This window comes from Scyliorhinus torazame, chromosome 5 (genome assembly GCF_047496885.1).
Source record: "Scyliorhinus torazame isolate Kashiwa2021f chromosome 5, sScyTor2.1, whole genome shotgun sequence".
NCBI classification, from domain to species: Eukaryota; Metazoa; Chordata; class Chondrichthyes; order Carcharhiniformes; family Scyliorhinidae; genus Scyliorhinus; species Scyliorhinus torazame.
The window spans coordinates 211,335,543-211,356,091 of NC_092711.1; the positions used below are offsets into that span (position 1 = coordinate 211,335,543).

Here is a 20,549-nt window from a genome sequence, read left to right on the forward strand (position 1 = left end):
CATAACTTTCCCATACTATTTGTCTCAATCACTCTCTGCACTAGGTTGATCTACATCTTCACCACTCTCTTGGCAAAGGAGATTCTTCTGAATTCCTTATTTGAAATATTGGTGGCAGAGACAAGTGCTACCCATTGAGGACGTGGCCAGTGCGGAGGCCATAGGGTGCAGCTGAGACAAGATACAATGAGGCTCGTGGTACAGCTGAGGATGACGTTTTGGTGTCTGGATCGGTCTGGTGGAGCCTGCAATACAATCCACAGAGGGTGTCACACATCGTGTTCACCTGCTGTGCCCCACACAACCTGGCATTTCAACAGAGGGAGGAACTGCCTGAGAAGGAGATGGAGGAGCAGTACATTCCCTCCGATGCTGAAGACGTCAAAGGGGCCGAAGCTGAGGAGCTCCTCGAGGGAGAAAATGTCGGTCGTGTGGCCATGGTGATGTCCAGACGAGGTGGACGACCTCGGGATGTTCTCGTTGCCGCAAGGTTCAAGGAAGGTGTTGAGGAGATCCAGTGAGGACATCCTTATCTTCACATGGCATCTGTGAGCATTGCTCTCCCATCTGACTGATGGAAGCACACATACCCCCTGGGATGAGGTTCCTGGCATGGAGACACAACAGTTGCCCATTGTCCCTACATTCGAGGAGAATGACTTGCAATGGGAATAGTCCATCGATCCTCACCGAGCTTATGTGAATGTCTGACCCCTGACTGGCTGATGGCAGTCTTCTTGCTCTCAACGACCAGGGTCATATCACGGCGATGCAGCGGGGTAAGCTTCACCTTTTCTGATCCAACAGCATCCTTTGTGAGCTGACACCTTGAGGAACAGTGTCACTGGAGGCAGAAGCTGCCAGGAGAAGGGGGCGGAGGGGGGAACGGAAAGGGTTGGCAGTTGCACCTCCAAGATGAAGAGCGTCCACATGGAGAATGATTGTGATGCCAGCCCTGTACATAGTGACAAACATCCAAATTCCTTTTGGGATACAGACATGGCTAATCTGTGCAATGACTGTAAAGAAACATCATCATGGTGCTGGGAAGGTTGCACACAGAACAGGGAAGAAACCTAGGATTGAGAATCCTGCCTTTATCTTGAGCAGTAATCAGGTTTTCATTTCAAAATGACAGGGACACAATTCATCATAACAAGGGACCATAGGAAGTGTTATATTTGTGGGAATAGGGCGGCATGGTGGCGCAGAGGTTAGCACTGCTGCCTCACGGTGCCGAGGACCCGGGTTCGATCCCAGCCCCAGGTCACTGTCTGTGTGGAGTTTGCACTTCCCTTCGTGTTTACGTTGGTCTCACCCACAAAAGATGTGCAGTATAGGTAGATTGGCCACGCTAAATTGCCCCTTAATTGGAAAAATAATAATTGGTACTCTAAATTTATAATGTAAAAAAATAGTGGGAATTCCTTTACAGAACTTAATGTTATCTACAAATGATTAACAAATGATTTACAACCTGTGGTAGTATGTATTGGGGGTCATGTGGGACTGGAAGCCCTAATGTCATTGGCTGACAGATCCCGGGTCCTGGTTGGCCGTTGACCTCAAGCTCCGCCCTGAAGGCGGAGTATAAGAAGCCGGTGCCTTCCCCCGCAGGCCAGTTTACTATCGGGCTGCTGGGGAACAGACACGCTTAATAAAGCCTCATCGACTTCACTCTATTCGTCTCATGGAGTCTTTGTGCGCTACAATTTATTAAGCGTGCCTAAAAAGGACTATGGAGCTCAGGATCATTCCAGAATGCCTGAGGATCAGCCCCCACGCAGTGAATGCGGCAGCAGCCTTCAAACACTGGCAGACTTGCTTCGAGGCCTACCTCAGACCGACCACCGGCCGGGTCTCAGACGAACAAAAACTGCAGGTCCTGCACTCGAGGGTGAGCACGGAGATTTTCACCCTCATTGAAAACACTGACGATTTCCAGACGGCGTTCGCAGCACTGAAAAGTCTCTATGCCCGCCCAGTTAACCAAATCTACACTCGCTACCAGCTCGCGACGAGACGGCAAGCTCCCGAAGAATCGATGGACGAGTTCTACGCCGCGCTACCCGCGCCTACGGCCCCGACCGCGCGGCAGGCCATTGGGCCCCGTACGTACCCTTCGCGGCAAACCCCCCCCCCCCCGGACACCCCACAGGCTTGCCTCATCGACTTCACTCTATTCGTCTCACGGAGTCTTTGTGCGCCACACAACCATGCCCACAACTTCAGGAAGCGTAGCACGACACACACACCCGTCTGCATTAATGTCTCCGAAGTGGAGATGGTCGATAGCTTTAAGTTCCTGGGGGTCACCATCACCAACAGTCTGTCCTGGTCCACTCACATTGATGCAACAGTCAAGAAAGCCCAACAACATCTCTACTTCCTGCGGAAGCTAAAGAAATTTGGTGTGTCTGCATCGACTCTCACAAACTTCTACAGATGTGCGATAGAGAGCATCCTATTCGGCTGCATCACAGCCTGGTATGGCAACTGCTCGGTCCAAGATCGCAAGAAACTGCAGAGTGTGGTGAACTCAGCCCAACGCATCACACAAGCTTGCCACCCCCACATTGATTCTATATACACCTCCCACTGCCTCAGGAAGGCAGACAGCATTGTGAGAGACCCCTCCCACCCAGGCTTTGCCCTCTTCCAGACCCTTCCATCAGGCAGAAGGTACAGAAATCTGAAGACCCGCACATCCAGACATACGAACAGCTTCTTCCCCACAGCTACAAGACTCCTCAACGACTCCCCCTCGGACTGATCTGTTCCCTGTCAGAACACTATTCAGGAGGGGTTAGGATGGGTTATTGGGTTACGGGGATAGGGTGGAAGTGAGGGCTTGGTTGGGTCAGTGCCGACTCGATGGGCCGAATGGCCTCCTTCTGCGCTGTATGTTCTATGGTCTATGTTCACGACGACCTATGCTGCTCTTGCTCATGTATTTGAATTGTTTCGCCACTTGTTCCGCACTGTAACCAATCACTGTTTGTTGATGCACCATTTGTCGATGTTTTCTGTTGATTATTCTTTTTGTCTACTATGTACGTCCTGTGTACGTTCCCTCGGCCGCAGAAAAATACTTTTCATTGTACTTCGGTACATGTGACAATAAATCAAATCAAATCAAATCAACCAAAACGTCTTAACATTCCTCGCCTTGCTACAATGTCTTGGTGCATTCCCAACATCCACAGCCAAGATGGAGGCAGCCCGCTGTCTGTCGCTCTGTGTTGTCTGTGATGACCTTCACGGTGGAAGGCCCCCATCTGTTTTTGGGGGTTCTGCTGTTTGGCAGTGCCACCCTTCTCGGCCTGTATAGATGGAGCTGGAGCAGTCACAGGAAGAGGGGAGTGTAATGTCAAACATCCTGAGTCACCTGGATGGATGACCCCAGGGTTGTGTCTCCTCCCTGCCAGAAGATCCTTGGCTTCCTCCTTAAGATGGAGAGGCAGCTAGAGTGAGCTGGAGAAGCTCTGCCATCCTGGTGGATGCCACCAAGTGCCTCTACCATTGAATACATCTCCCACAGCAGTGCAGGGCAGATGTCCTAATAAAGGTTTCAGAAGCTGCTGCCGCTTGATCAGTAGTGACCTCCGTGCATTGGTCTGTCAGATCAACACCCTTAGTCAAAAGGTGGGCAGACTTCTCATTGCAGCCTTGCAATCCGAGGAGTGCGGCAGACCCTTTCCTGATTTTCCTTCTCTTGCCTTGGGGCTCCAGCCCCTGAGGCATGACCAAGTCCAGAGGCTCGTCATCTGACTGGGACTCAGCAGATTCCTGGCCTCCAGCAATCCTGCGAGTGCCAGCACCCTGGGGTGTCCCTGCCTCCGCCTGCTGTGAATCAGACCGTGTGATGTACTCACCCTTTGTAAGCCTGCTCTAAAACTGGGTCCCACCGAGGTCTGTGCCCCCGAACTGGCGGAAAGTGTGGGCGAGCTCTGTGACAGCTCTTCAATATCCAGGTCTGTGAATCCTCCTCTGTGCTGCTCTCTGGGCTGGAGTCGAGGACCTGGTGCTGTGGACCCCCTCACTGCTTCCTGGGTGTGCCTGCGAAAGAAAGGAGAGGTCATTGGTGTGTGGTAAAATGGCCAACGGCCTGAATCTTTTTTTCCCAGGACACACTTTTCCCAACTGGCAGACCTTCGGGACCCAAGACGGCAGACCTTCCGGATTCACATTATTCCAAATGCTTTCTGCTTTGAGGTGCAAAGCTTTTAGGCTTGCCGTTTTGTGATTTTAAATCAGCCAACTTTTCTTTGTACTTTGTACTATTTATCTCTCGACCTTGATTACCCTGTGCGGGATTTACCGTCGCCTGACGCCAATATCGTAATCGGCGATCGGGTGGAGAATCGCTCCCAACTTCCAAATCGGGGGCGGCGCCGGTTTGACGCCAGTTTTTAATTCTACGCCCCCTCCGAAATGGCGCCATCGCGTCGCGTGCCGCATGCCATTGGAACAGCGTTGGTGCATCACCTAAAAGCTCTCCCCCAATACTCCCACCACTATTGGCCGAGTTCCTGACTGTAAGGCGGACGTCTGATCTCAGCGGTCGGAAACCAGGCATGGCGGCTGCGGACTGTGTCCAGCACCGCCTCATTCGCGGCTGGGAGCCATGCTGCTGGCCAGGGGGGCTTCGGCGAGGGCTGGAGGGACTGATGGGGGGGTGGCCAGGGGTGGCCAGCGGGTGGCCAGGAGGGCGGTATTTGGCTGGTCAGGTCCGCGCACCATGTTTTACGGCACTACTGCTGTAGGTCTTCACTGTGCGCATGCGCGGCCACAGATCCGACCATTCTCCAGCCGTTATTGTCATGGGAGCTGGGGTTTCTACCCACAGCAGATGCTGGGCCCCTCACCAGTCCCAGGATCGGTGAGGGTTCTGCGCAGATTATGGCGTCGCAAAATGCCACAGTTCCCACGCCTACGTCGGTACTTAGCCTCAAAAACGGTAAATCCAGCCCTCAGTCTTTTACCACGGTCCTTCTTTCTCTTACCCTTATCACCGTGCTTAGGTTCCTATCCCTCTGCTATTCATGCGGGATGGTGGAAATATGGGCCGGGATTCTCCGACCCTGGGCCGGGTTGGAGAATTCCCAGGGGGGAGGTGTGCATCCCGCCCCATCGCCCCAACGCCGGCTGCTTTATTCTCCGGCGTCGTTTTTCGGGGCCGGCGGGATTCCTGCCACGCCGGTCAGGGGCCGTTGACAGCGCCCCCCCCCCCCCCCCCCCCCCGGCGAACCTCCGGGCCCCGATGGCCGAGTGACAGTAAAGTTTTGCCCAGTCCCGCTGGTGTGAATTACTCACCTCACACACAGCGGAACCTGGCAGGTAAATGTGCAGGGGCGGTCCTAGGGGATGTGGGGGGGGGTGGCCTGTCCCGCGATCGGGGCCTACCGATCTGCGGGCGGGCTGGTTCCGTGGGGGGCCTTCTTTCCTCCGCACCGGGCCCCTATAGGGCTCCGCCATATTGCCCGTGGGTCGGCGCGGAGAAGGGAACCCCACGCATGCGCAGAAAAACACTGGACGTTCTGCGCATGCACGGAAATACACCGTCCGGTTCGCGCATTCGCGAGATCACGCCGCCCATTCCACGCATGCGCAAACCCGCTCCGGCCCTTCGGCGCTGGGGACGACTCCGGCAGCAACCTAGCCCCCCTAGAAAGGGGAGAATGCCTCTGTTTCGGGGGCCATTGACGCCAGAGTCGTTGACACCGGTTTTCACGTCGGCGTGGGGACTTAGCCACATTTTTAGGGAATCCTGTCCATTGAATCCCCCACCCTACAAACAACTGGGGGTGAACAGCATATTTCCAAACTGAAACTGACAACTTTTGCTCAATAAGTGTTTTTCATAAAACAACGGTGAGTAGATGGAGTTCAAATACAGAACAGTCATGGTCTCATTAAATGGCAGAACAGACATGAGGAACAATAGTTTATTTCTTGTTCCTAGATTCCAACCTTCCTTATCCAGGACTGAACATGTTTTCAAATTGTCGCCGTCTACACATGTCGCCTGTTAAAGTTAATTCTTCCACATCTTTCTCATAAATAAGAACTAAGGGCGGGATTCTCTGGCCGCTCACGAACAAAAAATCCTGCCCGAGGTCAATGGACCTTTACATTGTCCTCCTCTCGCTCGTGGCAGTCTTGATTCAACATGAATCGCAGAAAGTCAGTATGCAGGTATAGCGTGTAATTAAAATGGCAAATGGAATGCGAGCGTTTATTGCAAAAGGACTGGAGTATAAAAGTAGAGAAGTGTTGTCGCAATTGTATCGGGTGTTGGCGAGACAACATCTGGAGTACTGTGTCCAGTTTGGTCTCCTTATTTGAGGAAGTATGTATGGGCATTGGAAGCAGTTCAGAGGAGGTTCATCAGATTGATTCCAGGGATGAAGGTGTTGATGTATGAGGAAAGATTAAACAGTTTGGCTTATACTCACTGGAGTTAAGAAGGATGAGAGGGGATCTGATCGAGGTGTATAAAATATTAAAAGGGATTGATAAATAAAAATAGGCCAAATGTTGGCCCTTGCGGAGCAAGCTAGAATGAAAGGTCACGGATACAGGTTGAGAGGCGGTAGATTTGGAACTGAGGTGAGGTGGAACTACTTCTCACAGCGGGTGGTGAATTTATGGAACTTGCTGCCCCACAGTGCAGTGGAATCATAGAACCATAGAATTTACAAGGCAGAAGGAGGCCATTCGGCCCATCGAGCCTGCACCGGCCCTTGGAAAGAGCACCCTATCCCCGCAACCCAGTAACCCTACCTAACTTATTTGGACACTAAAGGCAATTTAGCATGGCCAATCCATTTAACCTGCACATCTTTGGACTGCGGGAGGAAACCGGAGCACCCAGAGGAAACCCACGCAGACACAGACAGTGGCCCAAGCCGGGAATCGAACCCGGGACCCTGGAGCTGTGAAGCCACTGTGCTAACCAATGTGCCACCGTGACGCCCTGAATCATTAAATGGTTTCAAGAAGGAGATAAATATATTTCTGATAAAAAATGGGTTAAAGGGATTTGGGCAACAGGTGTGAGATGGATTTGAGACCAGGAAGAGACCAGCCATGATCTGATTGAATGGTGGAGCAGGCTTGAAGGGCTGAATTGCCTACTTCTGCTCCTAATTCCTATGTTCCTATGTAAAGGAGATATTTAAAGGCATAATTTAAAGGGAACAGGCAAGTTTAAAGGTAGGTGGTACAGATAATTGTGGGGGGTGCGGGGTACGGAGACGGGGAGGGAGATCAGGAAGAATCGGACTGGAGGGGGCCTGGTAACTCACCCAAGAGTTGAAACCCCAGGTTTTAACCGCCCAGAGAATATCTGGACATCCCTCAGCCACTTGACGGTGGACCAGAGAATATGTGCTAACTTGCTCCACGACTTGAACATGAGAAAAAGCTCAAACTGTGATTGTGGCCATCCAAGCAGACCCTCACCTGTATGCAGCACATCCAGCCCTGAGATATCCAGTCCTGCTGGCATCTCAACCATTCACGTTACAAGCGCGATTTAACCAAAATGTTTCCAAGTGTGGTAGCAAGCGGCAACTGCCGCGAGCTTCCCGACGCTCGGCCAGACAAGGCCGTCACCACTATAAACCATTAATTGGTCCACTTAACGGGGCCCCATGGGATTTAGGCGCAAATTCTGGTCCCACCAGCTGATTCGCCAGGTCTGCGCTCCCATTAACAAGGATGGGCAGCACTTAAACCGCTCCTGCACAGTCAACCCAACTCAGCTCGCAGCCATGCCGCCGAGAAGACCCACGATTCAGGGATGCGGGCCTGGGCAGATTACTGGATGCAGTCGAGGCCAGGTGCCCTGCTCCCCCAGGTTTTGTGCAGGGTGAGCCACAGGGCAGCACGTGCCGCCTGGGAAGAAGTGGCAGCGACCATCAGCTCGGGCAGTGTGTCCAGGCAGACCAGCATCCAGTGCTGTAAGAAGATCAACAACTTCCACCAGGCCGCATGGGTGAATTGGCACCAGACCCCCGACCCCCAAGGCCCCCCCCAACAGGTATGCGCCTGGCATATACACCCAGTGCCGTTCCGTGCCCCAGCACCCCCATGTCCAGCAGTGCCACCCATGCTCTCCCCCATACTCCCCATTCCCCGTGCCCTCATACGGGCCATCTCCCCAATCGCAACCCCCCCCCCCAATCAACACCTCCCCCCCAGCGCCAAAACCGCCTCCCCCCAGCCCCTATCCCCCGCGCAATAAACGTGCGTGCATCTAGTGATGCCCCCTCTGCATCCCCTCAGGTGAAGTTGGCCCACAATAGATGAGAGAGGGCCCAGATGTGCGGCGGCGTGACGGACATGAGAGCCCTCACCCTGTCTGAGGAACGGGCCCTGGAGGCCACGATGGTGGCCGATGTCAGATCTGTACCCAATGTAGAGGTCAGCATAAAGCACAGAAGTGAAGATCCACTGGCCCCACCCAGATGACCTGTCACACGTGAGTTGTTAAGGCCATACAGGCGAACCCATCCCACTCACTGACTACATGTCCATTCTCCCACATGATCTTCATCCGACGATACCGGCCCATCCAGGGTGGTTTCCCCCTCTATCTCCCATGAGAACACTTCAGAGGAGAGCTCTGAGGATGCCACCATTGAAGAATCACAGCTGTCACCTCCACCCTCCACCAGCGCAGAGACATACACAGCGGTGGCGAACGTCAGTGGCCGGGCTTCTGGGCACATTCTGGTGAGCATCACACAGTTGCTGATGCACATCAGGTGGAGGCAGGAAAGCCCAGGGGAGACGGCAGTGGGAGGTTTGCTGGATCCCACGACCCAGCTGGGTCCCAGTCAGATGTCGAGCCTGTGGATCAGGTCTACCCGGAGCTGATGCAGATGCTAGGCTGCGGCCGTGAGATTCAGAGAGGGATGTCAGCAACCATCAAGCAAGTCCATAGCCGATTGGAGGAGTCCCAAAGCCTACGGATACAGGGGATGGCACCGGCAATATGTGGCACCGAGGCAAAAACTATGCAGTGAAGAGCCTCGTGCATGATGTCGACTGCATGAATGGAGGTGTCCAAGGCGTGTCTCAGTCAGTGACATCCATTGGTTGAGCGCCTCAACAGCATGTCCAAGTTATAGAATCTTAGAATCCCTACAATGCAGAAGGAAGTCATTCAGCCCATTAAGTCTGCAGATATTGGGCAACCACCAGGACAGGCGGAGCCAGATGACGCAGGGGCAGCCTCCCAGTGACATCGAACACCACGGGCTGCAGTTGCCTCCACCTCTGATGTGCATCCTGGGGACACACCGAGAAGCAGCGGTGGAGCACGGAAGGCCATGCAGGTGGAGGATCACTGGGAGGGCACTCGGGAAGAGGGGAGTGGGTGGGGAGGGGGTAAAGAGAGTTTGGATGCGTTGTATGGGAAGGAGGGGTGGGTGGGGGGGGGGCTCCATTGGGAGATTGTGGGGACATATATGTTACTTAATAACAATTGTTGACCTCGACCAAAATTATGACTCTGGCACTTTCTTCCACAATGTGGGCTGAGCATCAATTTTATGCCCCACCTCCCTGGACATGGAGGTCCTGGTCGACTCTTCCCAGACGCCGTCACCCCCCCCCCCCCCCCCCCCCCCCCCCCCACAACCTCACCTCCCGGAACACCACATGCAGGTGATGGGTGTGAACGAGCACTGAGCAGACAGGCAGGGGTCACACTGTGGCATGGAATGAGGAGCATTAGTGCTCAGCTGTTGATGGGTTATCATCACCCCCCCCTGCCCTCGACGGTGACCCGGTAACAGTGCCACCAGAGTACCATCACCCTGGAGTGATGTTACGCAGACTCTTGAAGGGTGCGGAATGGTGAGGAGGAGGGGACGGTGCGGGGATAGGTGAAGGAGGAGGGGAATTGGGGGGAGGGGGAAGGCTGAGGGATGGGGAGCAGAGCAGGGATTGGGGAAAGGGGGAATGATGGACGAAGCCACATCTTATGTGGAGCAGGTGAGTATCAGAGCCTCCATGGCCCTCCAGGCTTGCCGGGCCCAAGCCACTGCCACCTGTCCTCCAATCTGAACTGTGGGTCCTCGCCGGAGTCGTCCTCCAGCCCCTCTCGGTCCGGTGCCTCTTCGTCCTGCTCCTTGGAGGTGGCCAAATGTTCCTCCACCTCCACCTCCAGCACTGCCCCGCTGCTGTGCCAGGTGGTAGAGGACACAGCAGACCACCACAAAGCGGGTGACCCTCTGGGCGGTGTACTGCAGTGCAACACCAGAGCGGTCGAGGCATCGGCACCACATCTTGAGGAGTCCGATGCACTGCTCATTGACAGCCCGGGTAGCCACATGGGCCTCATTGCATCGGATCTCGGCATCAGTCACCGGCCTAAGTACTGGCGCCATTAGACAGGTCCTCAGCAAGTACCTCTTATCCTCCAAGAGCCAACTGGCATCCTGGGGCAGTCCTCGAAGAGGCCGAGGATGACCGACTGCCCCAAGATGTAACTGTCATGCAGACTCCCTGGGAAATAGGCGGAACAGTGGTGAGCACTGTTGCTTCAGAGCGCCAAGGACCCGGATTCAATTCCCAGCTTGGGTCACTGAGTGCGGAGTCTACACGTTCTTCTTGTGTCTGGATGGGTTTCCTTCCGGTCCTCCGGTTTCCTCCCAGAAGTCCCGAAAGAGGTGCTTGTCAGGTGAATTGGACATTCTGAATTCTCCCTCTGTGTACTCGAGCAGGCGCCAGAGGGTGGCGACGAGGGGCGTTTCACAGTAACTTCATTGCAGTGTTAATGTAAGCCTACTTGTGACAATAAAGATTATTATTATTAAATGATGCACACACGTGCATGATCTTCATGTGGTTGTAGCATAGGAGCTGGATGTTCAGGGAGTGGAACCCCTTCCTGTTGTAAGGCACTCCCTGACAGCCCATTGAGCGCAAGGCGACATGCATGCCATCTATGAGCCCCTTGACTTGGGACATCCCGTCGATGGCGGAGAAACCAGCTATTGGGCATCCTGTTGGGCTTGGCCCTGTCAAAGCTTATCTAGTTCGCTGCCTGGGCAAACAGGACGTCCGTGGCCTCACAGATGCACTTGTGGGCTTTCGCTTGTGAGATGCCACACAAGTCCTCGATCGAGCCCTGGAATGATCCTGAGGCATAGAAGTTCGGGGCTGTGGTGACCTTGACAGCCACCGGGAGCGGGTATCCTCGCCCTCCACGAGATGCCAAGTCCACAAGGACATGGCACAGGTGCTGCACTGTCCCCTTGTTGAGACGGAGCCTCCTGTAGCACACACTGTCCGTCATCTGTTCATAAGACCAGCGATGTCTGTACACCTTGAGCCGTCATGGGACTCCCCCTCTGAGTCCCTCCCTGGCCTGATGGGTGGCCGGGACCTCAGGGTGTGGATCGGGACCCTGCACATGGGCGCCACCTCAGCCTCTGTTGACGCTGCTGCCGTTGCCTCCTCCGGCGCCTGGCTGGCGAGCCTGCCAGCAGCACCACTAGGGCAGGTTCCGCAGGGTCCAAGACGTTGTCCACTCTGTGCCATATCTGTAAGCAATTGGTGAGGATGTGAGACTGACAACCAGTGGTGTCCTCCAGTCGCCGCGATCCTCCAGTCTCCCAATTGCCACACCCCTTCCCTCGATACGCTCTGCCCACACATCCCCGGCTGCAGCCCTGATCATTGGACCCCAGACCCTGTATGCCATACACCCGCACGTGACCTGGATCAGGCACTGGTTCCCCTCCCCGGAGTACATGCCCACCCTCGGAGATGTCCTCGCTGCTGCGACCGAGCCCCTGGGTGTTCAGATATTGGCCGCAGCATCTGTGGTGTTGTCTCCTGCAGTGACAGGCACTGTGTTTAGGCCCCACGGTCTGATTGGGATGCTAGGAAATAACTCCCACATGCTACAGTGCATGCCTACCCACGTGGATCCACGTGGGATGTGTGAAGTGCTCACTTAACTACGATTGCCAATTCTAGGACTAGGGATGCCCCCGAAACAGGACCACATGATCCAGGGTTGGCATAGTGTATCCACGGACTGAGATACTCATCTCTCCCACCCACCCCTCCAGACCAGTCCAGGCCATGGGCTGCCACCTCCTCCCTCCGCCCCCCACCCCCTCCCCTCCCCTCCGCCAGTTCACCCCAATCAAAGCTGGCCCCCGGGGACTCCTCCAGCCCCCTCCGAGCAACGCGGCAGCAACCCCAGTGCCCCTAGTCTCGTTGCCTGGGAGTGAAGATGGCTACTCTCCTCTTCGGACCCCGCAGCAGCCATTCCACGAGCTTCACATTTTTAAAAAGGAGTACTAACCAGCATCTGCGAGACCACCTGCTGACGAGACCAATAAATCACGGGGCGGGGGGTCATTAGATAGGGGGTCACTCCTGTTAATTGTATGGAGTTTGGGCTTAAGTGGTGATTATTGGTTTCTCGCCATGTTAAGGGGGGATCCTGATTTTGCCAACGGGACGGGGTGGTTAGACCGCCTGGCGCGGTTCTCGAATTTGGCCTCTCCCATGATTTAATGGCTTTGTCGCGCTCTCGCTTAAGTGCAGCATGGCCATTAAATCGCCCCCTGCGTCAGGCGAAGCTGCAGAACAGATTTTTAATCCCCGACATTGAATGAGAAATGCTTTCCACGGCCATACAAATGAAAAATGGACAGCAAGCTCCGGTCTGCTGGAGAGATCAGTAAGCATCTGTGGGCTGAACCCAGGGATGCTACTCGCCCATGTTGCAGCATGTGGAGCATTCTGCTTCCAAATTGCGAGCGGTTCTGGAACATTGCACTGACACTTTGCAGTTAGCAGTGTGGCATAGGGTCACCTCAGTGGGTGATGCATCATGACTCCTCTGACAATACACTGCAGAAGGTTGCAGTGTAATAAGGGTACAGTCAATGGTAGCATGGGCTTGGGGGAATCCTGTATTCCATGCAAAACCTCAAAGCCCAGTCCTGGTGTTTCCAGATTACCACAGGGAGCATGATGAAATTGTTTGCTTTAGCACACGTTGCATCAACCATATACTTGTGCAGGGATCAACTGCACCGTGACTGATGTTGTTCATATCTTTAGTCATGTCAGCCTGGAAGGAGCTGAAAGTAAATAAATTGAAGATTGCAGTGTCTTTGCCCCTAGCATTTCAATGTCTGCTGTGGCAGGCAGCTGTAGGCAATGATACAAGGCAGTGACAACCACCCTGGAAAGTGTAGCCACCTTATGTCTTGTTTCCCTGCCAAATTAGTTAAAACCCTCCCGAAGAGTACTAGAAAACCTCCCTCCCAGGATATTGGTGCCCCTCTGGTTCAGATGCAACCCGTCCTGCTTGTACAGGTCCCACCTTCCCCAGAATGCGCTCCAATTATCCAAATACCTGAAGCCCTCCCCCCGACACCATTCCTGCAGCCATGTGTTCAACTGCACTCTCTCCCTATTCCTAGCCTCGCTATCACGTGGCACCGGCAACAAACCAGAGATGACAGCTCTGTCTGTCCTGGCTTTAAACTTCCAGCCTAACTCCCTAAACTCATTTATTACATCCACACCCCTTTTCCTACCTACGTCGTTAGTACCAATGTGCACCACGACTTCTAGCTGCTCCCCCTCCGCCTTAAGGATCCTGAAGACACGATCCGAGACGTCATGGACCCTGGCACCCGGGAGGCAACAAACAGGTAAAAGGAGCAGATAAAGAAGTCACAATTTTAAGAGATACGGAAGCTAGTCAATCTTTAATGGTAAGAGATGAGGAGTTAAGTAGTTTGGGACGAATGTTGCCTGAAAAGGTGGTAATATGTGGAATTCAGGGTGAGAGGGGTAGTGTTCAATTATATAAGGTACGGTTGGAAAGTCCAGTGAAGAGTGGTGAAGTGGTAGTAGGAGTAATAGAGAAACTATCTTGTCCAGGAACACAGTTTATCTTGGGTAATGATATAGCTGGATCGCAGGTGGGAGTGATCCCTACTGTGGTTGATAAGCCAGTGGAAAATCAGACAACTCAAGTGTTGAAGGACGAAAATGCTGGGATTTTTCCGGATTGTCTCGTAACAAGGTCGCAAAGTCACAGGTTCAGACAAGAGGAGAAATCAAAGAGTGAAGATGAATTTGAAGTGCAATTATCAGAAACGATTTTTGATCAGATGGTTGAAAAAGAACAAGAACAGGTGGAGGATGAGGCGGATATTTTTAGTTCAGGAAAATTGGCGGAGTTACAACAAAAAGATATAGAAATAAAACGGATGTATCAGAAAGCATACATGGAAGAGGAACCTGAGTGTATACCAGAGTGTTATTATCGTAAAAGTGATGTCTTGATGAGAAAATGGAGACCTTTACAAATGCACGCGGATGAAATGTGGGCAGAAGTTCATCAAGTAGTATTGCCGGTAGGGTATAGGAAGGAGGTGTTTTGAGTTGCACATGAGGTACCAGTGGGAGGTCATTTGGGAATAAGGAAAACTCAAGCTAAAATACAAAAACATTTTTATTGGCCTGGACTACATAAAGATGTAGTTAAATTTTGTCAATCATGTCACACATGTAAAGTGATAGGGAAACCTTAAGCAGTGATAAAACCAGCGCCCGTAATACCCATTCCAGCCTTTGAGGAAACTTTTACAAGGGTCCTAATTGATTGCGTAGGACCGCTTCCTAAAACCAAAAGTGGGAATCAATATCTTTTGTGTATAATGGGTGTGTCTACTAGGTTTCCAGAGGCCATTCCAGTACGTAATATTACAGCTAAAAAGATTGTGGAGGAGTTACTTAAATTCTTTACTGGATATGAACTACCCACAGAAATTCAATCAGATCAAGGATCGAATTTTACCTCAAGGTTATTCAAAGAAGTTATGGATAGCTTGAGAATAAAACATTCCCCAAAATCGCAACACAAGTGAATTAACCAGTAATTCTTCTAAAACTACCCAATAATCACAATCACCAGGTTTGTGAGCTTAAACACAATTACGTTTTATTCATAACAAGAACTATAATAAGATATGCAGTAAATACAAATGGTTAACTGTCATTTAACGCCTGACTCCTGATGGTTTTATTTAGCTGCTTTGCTTCAATCCCAGCCTTCAATTCAAGGCGTATTCATTCAGGTATCTCTGGTTTCAGTGCTGCAGTACTCACAACTTTAATCAGCTTTCTGGAGAGAGTTATATTGCTCACAGTATTTCCTGGTGAGGCACCTTATTTCACATCAAACCTTGCTTTATCTGTCTTCAGGCCTCTGTATGTCCAGGAGAGAGCACCCAGAGGCTTGCTGGGGAGTGAGTCAGCCCTCACAATGAAGAGGGTTAGCTGGATCGTTCCGGAGAGAATTAGTTGGATCTCTTTACCCGGCTGCCAGAATCAAAACTGAAACCAAACAGCAACTCTGGGACTCTGAAAAGCCTTCCAGTGGAATAATATCCAGTCAACCCTTGTTACCTGGCAGAGCACAGCCCTCTGGGCTCATTCATAGGCCACCAGCCAAATCAATCAAACCAAGTCCCAACCAACTCTCTGTCACTGATGGTCGCCAGTCTGCAATCTCCAGTTCAGAGCAGCACAGCCTTCCGGATTCTTCCTGCTTGAATTAAAGATACAGGCTTCTTGTCTTAAAGTGGCAAGTCCATTAATCATCCATGGATCAAAAATGTAACAGCAAAAATAAAAGAAAGAGGAAATAAGGGAATAAACAGGGAACAAACAGGAAGGATACTTCCAGTAGTAATAACTTTGTTACCTCTTCCTTAGATTCTTTTAAAATATGTGGATGCAATCCATCCAGACCTTTATCCTCTTTGGATTTGTTTAGTTTATTTAATACATCCCTTTATATTAAATCACTCATCCCTTCATTCAATATTCTGTCAAACTGTTCTCGCTGGTAAATACCAAAACGAAATAATTATTTAAATAATTGAATTTCCTGTTTTACGTTTCTTGAACATTTCTATCAAATGTCCTCTTAACCTTCTCTGCTCTAATGAGAAGGATCCCAGTTTCTCTAATACCTTGTGCTATTTGAGTAAATGCACCCTGCACCCTCTCAAAGGTCTTGGCAACCCTTTGAAAGTCGGATGCCCGGAATTAGGCACGATACTCCAACTGAGGGCTAAGCAGTGATTTATAAAGGTTCAGCGCAACCTCCTTGCTTTTCTAGTCTATATTTTGGTGCGGTTTGCTTTTTGTAAACAACCAGAGCTAGCCCGGAAAGACATTGGCCGGAAATTTCCGTTATTTCGCAGGCGGTGGGATTCTTTGGTCCGGCCGGCTTTAACAAGAATTCCCATTGTCAGCGGCAGGAGCAGAGAATCCTGTCACCAGTGAATGGCATGTCACCTCCTGTTGCCAAGAAACACACAGCTGGGAGGCCGTTATTATGGAGCACCAAATCCTATATCTATGAACTCTCCGATATGCATCTGAACATCACTGAGTGGAGTGAGGAGCAAGAACTTGGAAACAAATGCTAACAAGAACTGAAAGTGAGCTCAGTCGTTATGACAAAGGAGTTTGGACAAAGTTAACAAGAGAATCTTCGTGCAAGACTGAAGAAAAGGAGAACAGACTACTGAGGCAGCACCCAATCAAATTTAAGGTCAAAATAAGAAATAGGGCAAAGGAATTCCAGATTACCAGCAGAATATTTCTGGTCCTTCCCACAGTGGGATCCTCTGGTCCTACCAATGGCACCCCCGGCGGCAGAGGATGCGGGATGTGCAAAACTCCATAGACATCGGTGGGACCAAATGATCCCGCTGCTGGTCAACGGTTGGCCGCCTCTGCAGCCATAAAATACATTGCAGGGGGGGGTCGGGATAATCCCACCCATCTGGGCCACAACTGGGTTGCTGGCTGTTCTGGAGAACTCGCACTGAACTTACGATGAGAGTACGACAGACCAGCAGCGGATTGTCAGTGTCATTGCTTACAACGCGAAATAAATTTTTGTTTTCAACTTTCACATCGCAGGAGTGGCCAGAAGTTGCACACAGTTGGGGGCTTCTGTAGAATCAGCTCTTTTTCTGTATCTTTCCCCTCTGTGTTGTTCTAAGTATGGACCCCAATCAGGAGCTGATTTGCAAGCGGCAGAGATTTTCTGAAAAAAGGAAAAGTGAAAGGTTTAGTCATTGCTTCCTAGTTTAAAACCCACCGTTAACGTCCAACTGGAACAAAACGCTGATCCTAAACAGATTACCCTGTAGCTCGATCTGACAAAAACAAAAGTTGTGGAGGGAAGTTCAGGTGATCCCATGGGAAAATATTGATGCAGTATTTATTTTCATAGAAGGCCAGTGTTCTCCAGAACAATGTGGGGAGTATGGATTCCCTCCTATCATTCAAGGTTTGCTGGAAGAAGATGCTGGGCACGATTCTCCCAAAATGGAACAAAGTAGCCAGCGCGTTTAGCCACATGTTCCCGGTGATCACAGTGCTGAGAAACACATGGCTATTCAACGCGACTGATGTTTTATAAGGAGCCTGAATGGGGAATGCGCAGCCAAGGCCTGTTCTGTACAGTGGAGAGCTCCGCTCATTGGAACTCACCAGTGTAGCGGGAGATCTCTGAGTCCCCTTCAGCAATCCCTGACCTCCCCCCAGCCCAAATGCAATATGAGATTGTTCCCGCACCCCCCCCCCATGTATCCACCCCCTCCCTCCGCCGAACACCCATGCAGGGACAACCCCCCCCCCCCCCCCCCCCGCATCGCACTGCGCATCTTGGAAGTGCCAATGCCAGCTGGCAATGCCACCTGGGTAGCTTGGCAGTATCAGGCTGGCACCCAGGTGTCACGGCAATGGCACTAGCAGTGCCAGGGCACCATCCTGCCCAAAGAGCAGGCATCTGGGGGCCTCCGATCCCCTGGGATACCCCCACGTGTTCCGTTCCCGTTTGTGGGGACTAGTGCTGAACACGCTCGCCAGAGGTCTCTGAGGCGAAGGGGATGAATCCCAAAGCCTCAGGTACCTTGGGAATCTGCACATTAGAGTCAAACTCTCTTGATCTAATATGCACATTTGTCAAAAAGTGATCGTCTCGCGCGGTCACGTTGGATCGCGCGAGACATTACGAGTCGGGTCGGTCCCGGGAGCGGGCTCTCCCGGCATTCATCGACCACGCTCCGCCGCGGCAAATTGCTTTTCCGGCACAGCGTGGCCGTTGGATCGTGCCCGTTTATTCTAGTTCAAGGTGGTAAGTGCCTGGCTGGTTGACAATTGTATTATAGATGAGTCATTGCAGTGTCTGAAAACCTTTCTTCATTTTCTTATTGGGTTAGAGAGGAATTTTGAAGATGTGTCTCAATTTGTTTTGGTGTGCAACTTTATGCACCTGTATACATGCCTGTCTCTTCATGTGTGTGCACACGTGTCTGTATGTCAGAGTGTGGCACGTATGTGTGAGAGAGAAGACGAGAAGCTCATCCAAGATTGAAACGAAAACCATTGTTCAGAATGACGGGTACAGAATGGGAGTGCTGGGCACTGATACTGGAACCTAGATATTCTAACTATTTAAATAATGCCTGGTATCGATTTTTAAAAAAATGTGTTAAAAGATTGACACAATCTCGAGAGATAGAACATAAATGCCTATTATTTCTGCCATCTCTAGTTTTCCACTGATCCTCCAGTGAATATCTGGTCAAAACTGGGAGAGCTGTTCTCTTCACTTTTAAAGGTAACAAAGTATTTTTTTACCTGGTACAAAGTCAAACCTTCAGCTTGGACAACTCTCACAATAGCAATGGTGGGGATCCACATTACACAGAAGGTCATCATACACCAGCCAAGTGCTGTTGCCCAGAATGGAAATTCAACAGGTCCATATTTTGGTGGAGTGTATGTCACTAATGACCAGAAGAAAATGACCTGTTTGGAAGGATTTCAGAAATCAAGATCAGCTCAAGAATGAAAGACATCTGCTGCTTGGTCATTTTCAATTTAAATCATTAAAAGATACATCTCCTTACTGCCAGCAAACACGGAGAGATAAAAACCCAACAGACTCTCCACCACAGCCAGAAGAGCCAAGTCCTTTCCCCAATCATCATCTCAATGTCCTTGATGAATCTGTTTACCCCTGTGAACAACAGGAAAGTGGAGAGACATAATCACTCGGTTTTCTTTTTACATTATAGGAGAATAAGCATACATAATGAGGCTTGACCGAGAGGCCACAAATCCATTAGAGTTCTGAAGCACCTGAGCCCCAGAGGAAACACTGCTTGATTGAGAGCTCTGGTTCTCTTCTCTCTGCTGTCAATATCATCATGTTTATTTTCACAAGATTGAAAGGTAAGAGGTTTCAACTGCCGATTGAAACTTTATTGGGCCCGGATGATCGACACTTTTATTATCCTGGAGCCAAAAGGAGTCTTTGTTTGATCAATTAATTGATTATTGCCATTACAGAGTTTGTTTCTTCGATAGAAAGCATACAAGGCATAGAAGGCCATCGCATGGCATGGGTGCCAGAGCAGTTGGTAGGCTTGGCCAGGGGGATAAGGAACCATATGAGGTCGGTAGGAGGATATATTGGCATGGGGGGTGGATGAGGAGAACAGTTTGAATTTCCTTTAAAAGGCCGCTACATGCAAACTATAGTTCATGATTCCTCTGAGGGGCCGTGAAACATGAATCTTTAAACCATGCCCCGAGTCCGTGATAATTGTGACAGACTAGGACCTACCTAGCCCCACGATGGAGCCAGCTAAACCAGGAGCGCAGAGTGCAGGATTTTAACCCAAAGCAACATGCACACTTAAAAGGCACTCCTGAAAATCAGACAACCCAGGAATGCGGTCGGGGAGCCTGAAATCGAACACGTCCACCATTTCTAAAGGGTTCCCATCTCATCCGCGCATAGCGGCCCAAAAGTCGGCGCAAAATGTGCTTCCGGCCGTGATCGGCCCCAGAACGCAATTTCATGCTGACTGGCCAATTAATGGGCAGCCAGTAGGAAACGCGCATTGGGAAAATTAAGTGCTGCCTGGGATAGGGGAAGGAGATGGGCACCGGGAAAAGGGAGGGTGCACGTTGTGGTTTCCAACGTGCTTCTTCAGGGGGACAGCCACTGCAGTGCTGTCTGAGGGAGCTGCAGACCTGTGTAAAAGAAATAGCGACGGAAACACTTTGCAAACAATGTCTCTGCAGCTCAATCAGACACAAACCTATGTCACCAGACACATTTGTTCATTTTATTCCAGCCCTGACCTTTCACCCCACCCTGGGTCAAGGTCGCAGCTTAAATATAAAGGCTAATCGGCTCACCCATCAACCATAAAGACAGAGGGGCCACGTAAAATTGTAGTCAATTGACCCCTTAATAGGCTAAACTAACTACTTGATTGTCTGCGGGCGTGCTTTTGACACCCTCATGTGCCTATCGACCAAAATACTGAGTGGGTGGTGATGACGTCGGGATGTGCACCCACCGTCTTGTCTCAAAACTTCATCTCGCACTTCCGGGTCAGGTGCTTACCCGCACTTTGGATGTAAAATTCTGGCCCTGCTTATCTTATGGT

General features: G+C 51.1%; 1 protein-coding gene across 2 annotated transcripts in view; it reads right to left on the reverse strand.

Annotated features, from left to right (window-relative positions):
• Window positions 1-14,978: 14,978 nt before the first annotated feature.
• The window catches only part of LOC140420925 (sodium- and chloride-dependent neutral and basic amino acid transporter B(0+)-like), an 85,468-nt gene continuing 79,897 nt past the window's right edge, over window positions 14,979-20,549 (reverse strand). For both annotated transcript variants that reach the window (XM_072505082.1, XM_072505081.1), the window contains 3 exons: window positions 18,996-19,105; window positions 18,724-18,894; window positions 14,979-17,122 (listed from right to left, as the gene is read on the reverse strand). In XM_072505082.1, coding sequence (XP_072361183.1) covers window positions 16,985-17,122; window positions 18,724-18,894; window positions 18,996-19,105 — 419 coding nt within the window. In that variant the 3' untranslated portion in view covers window positions 14,979-16,984. The remainder of the gene's footprint in view (window positions 17,123-18,723; window positions 18,895-18,995; window positions 19,106-20,549) is intronic.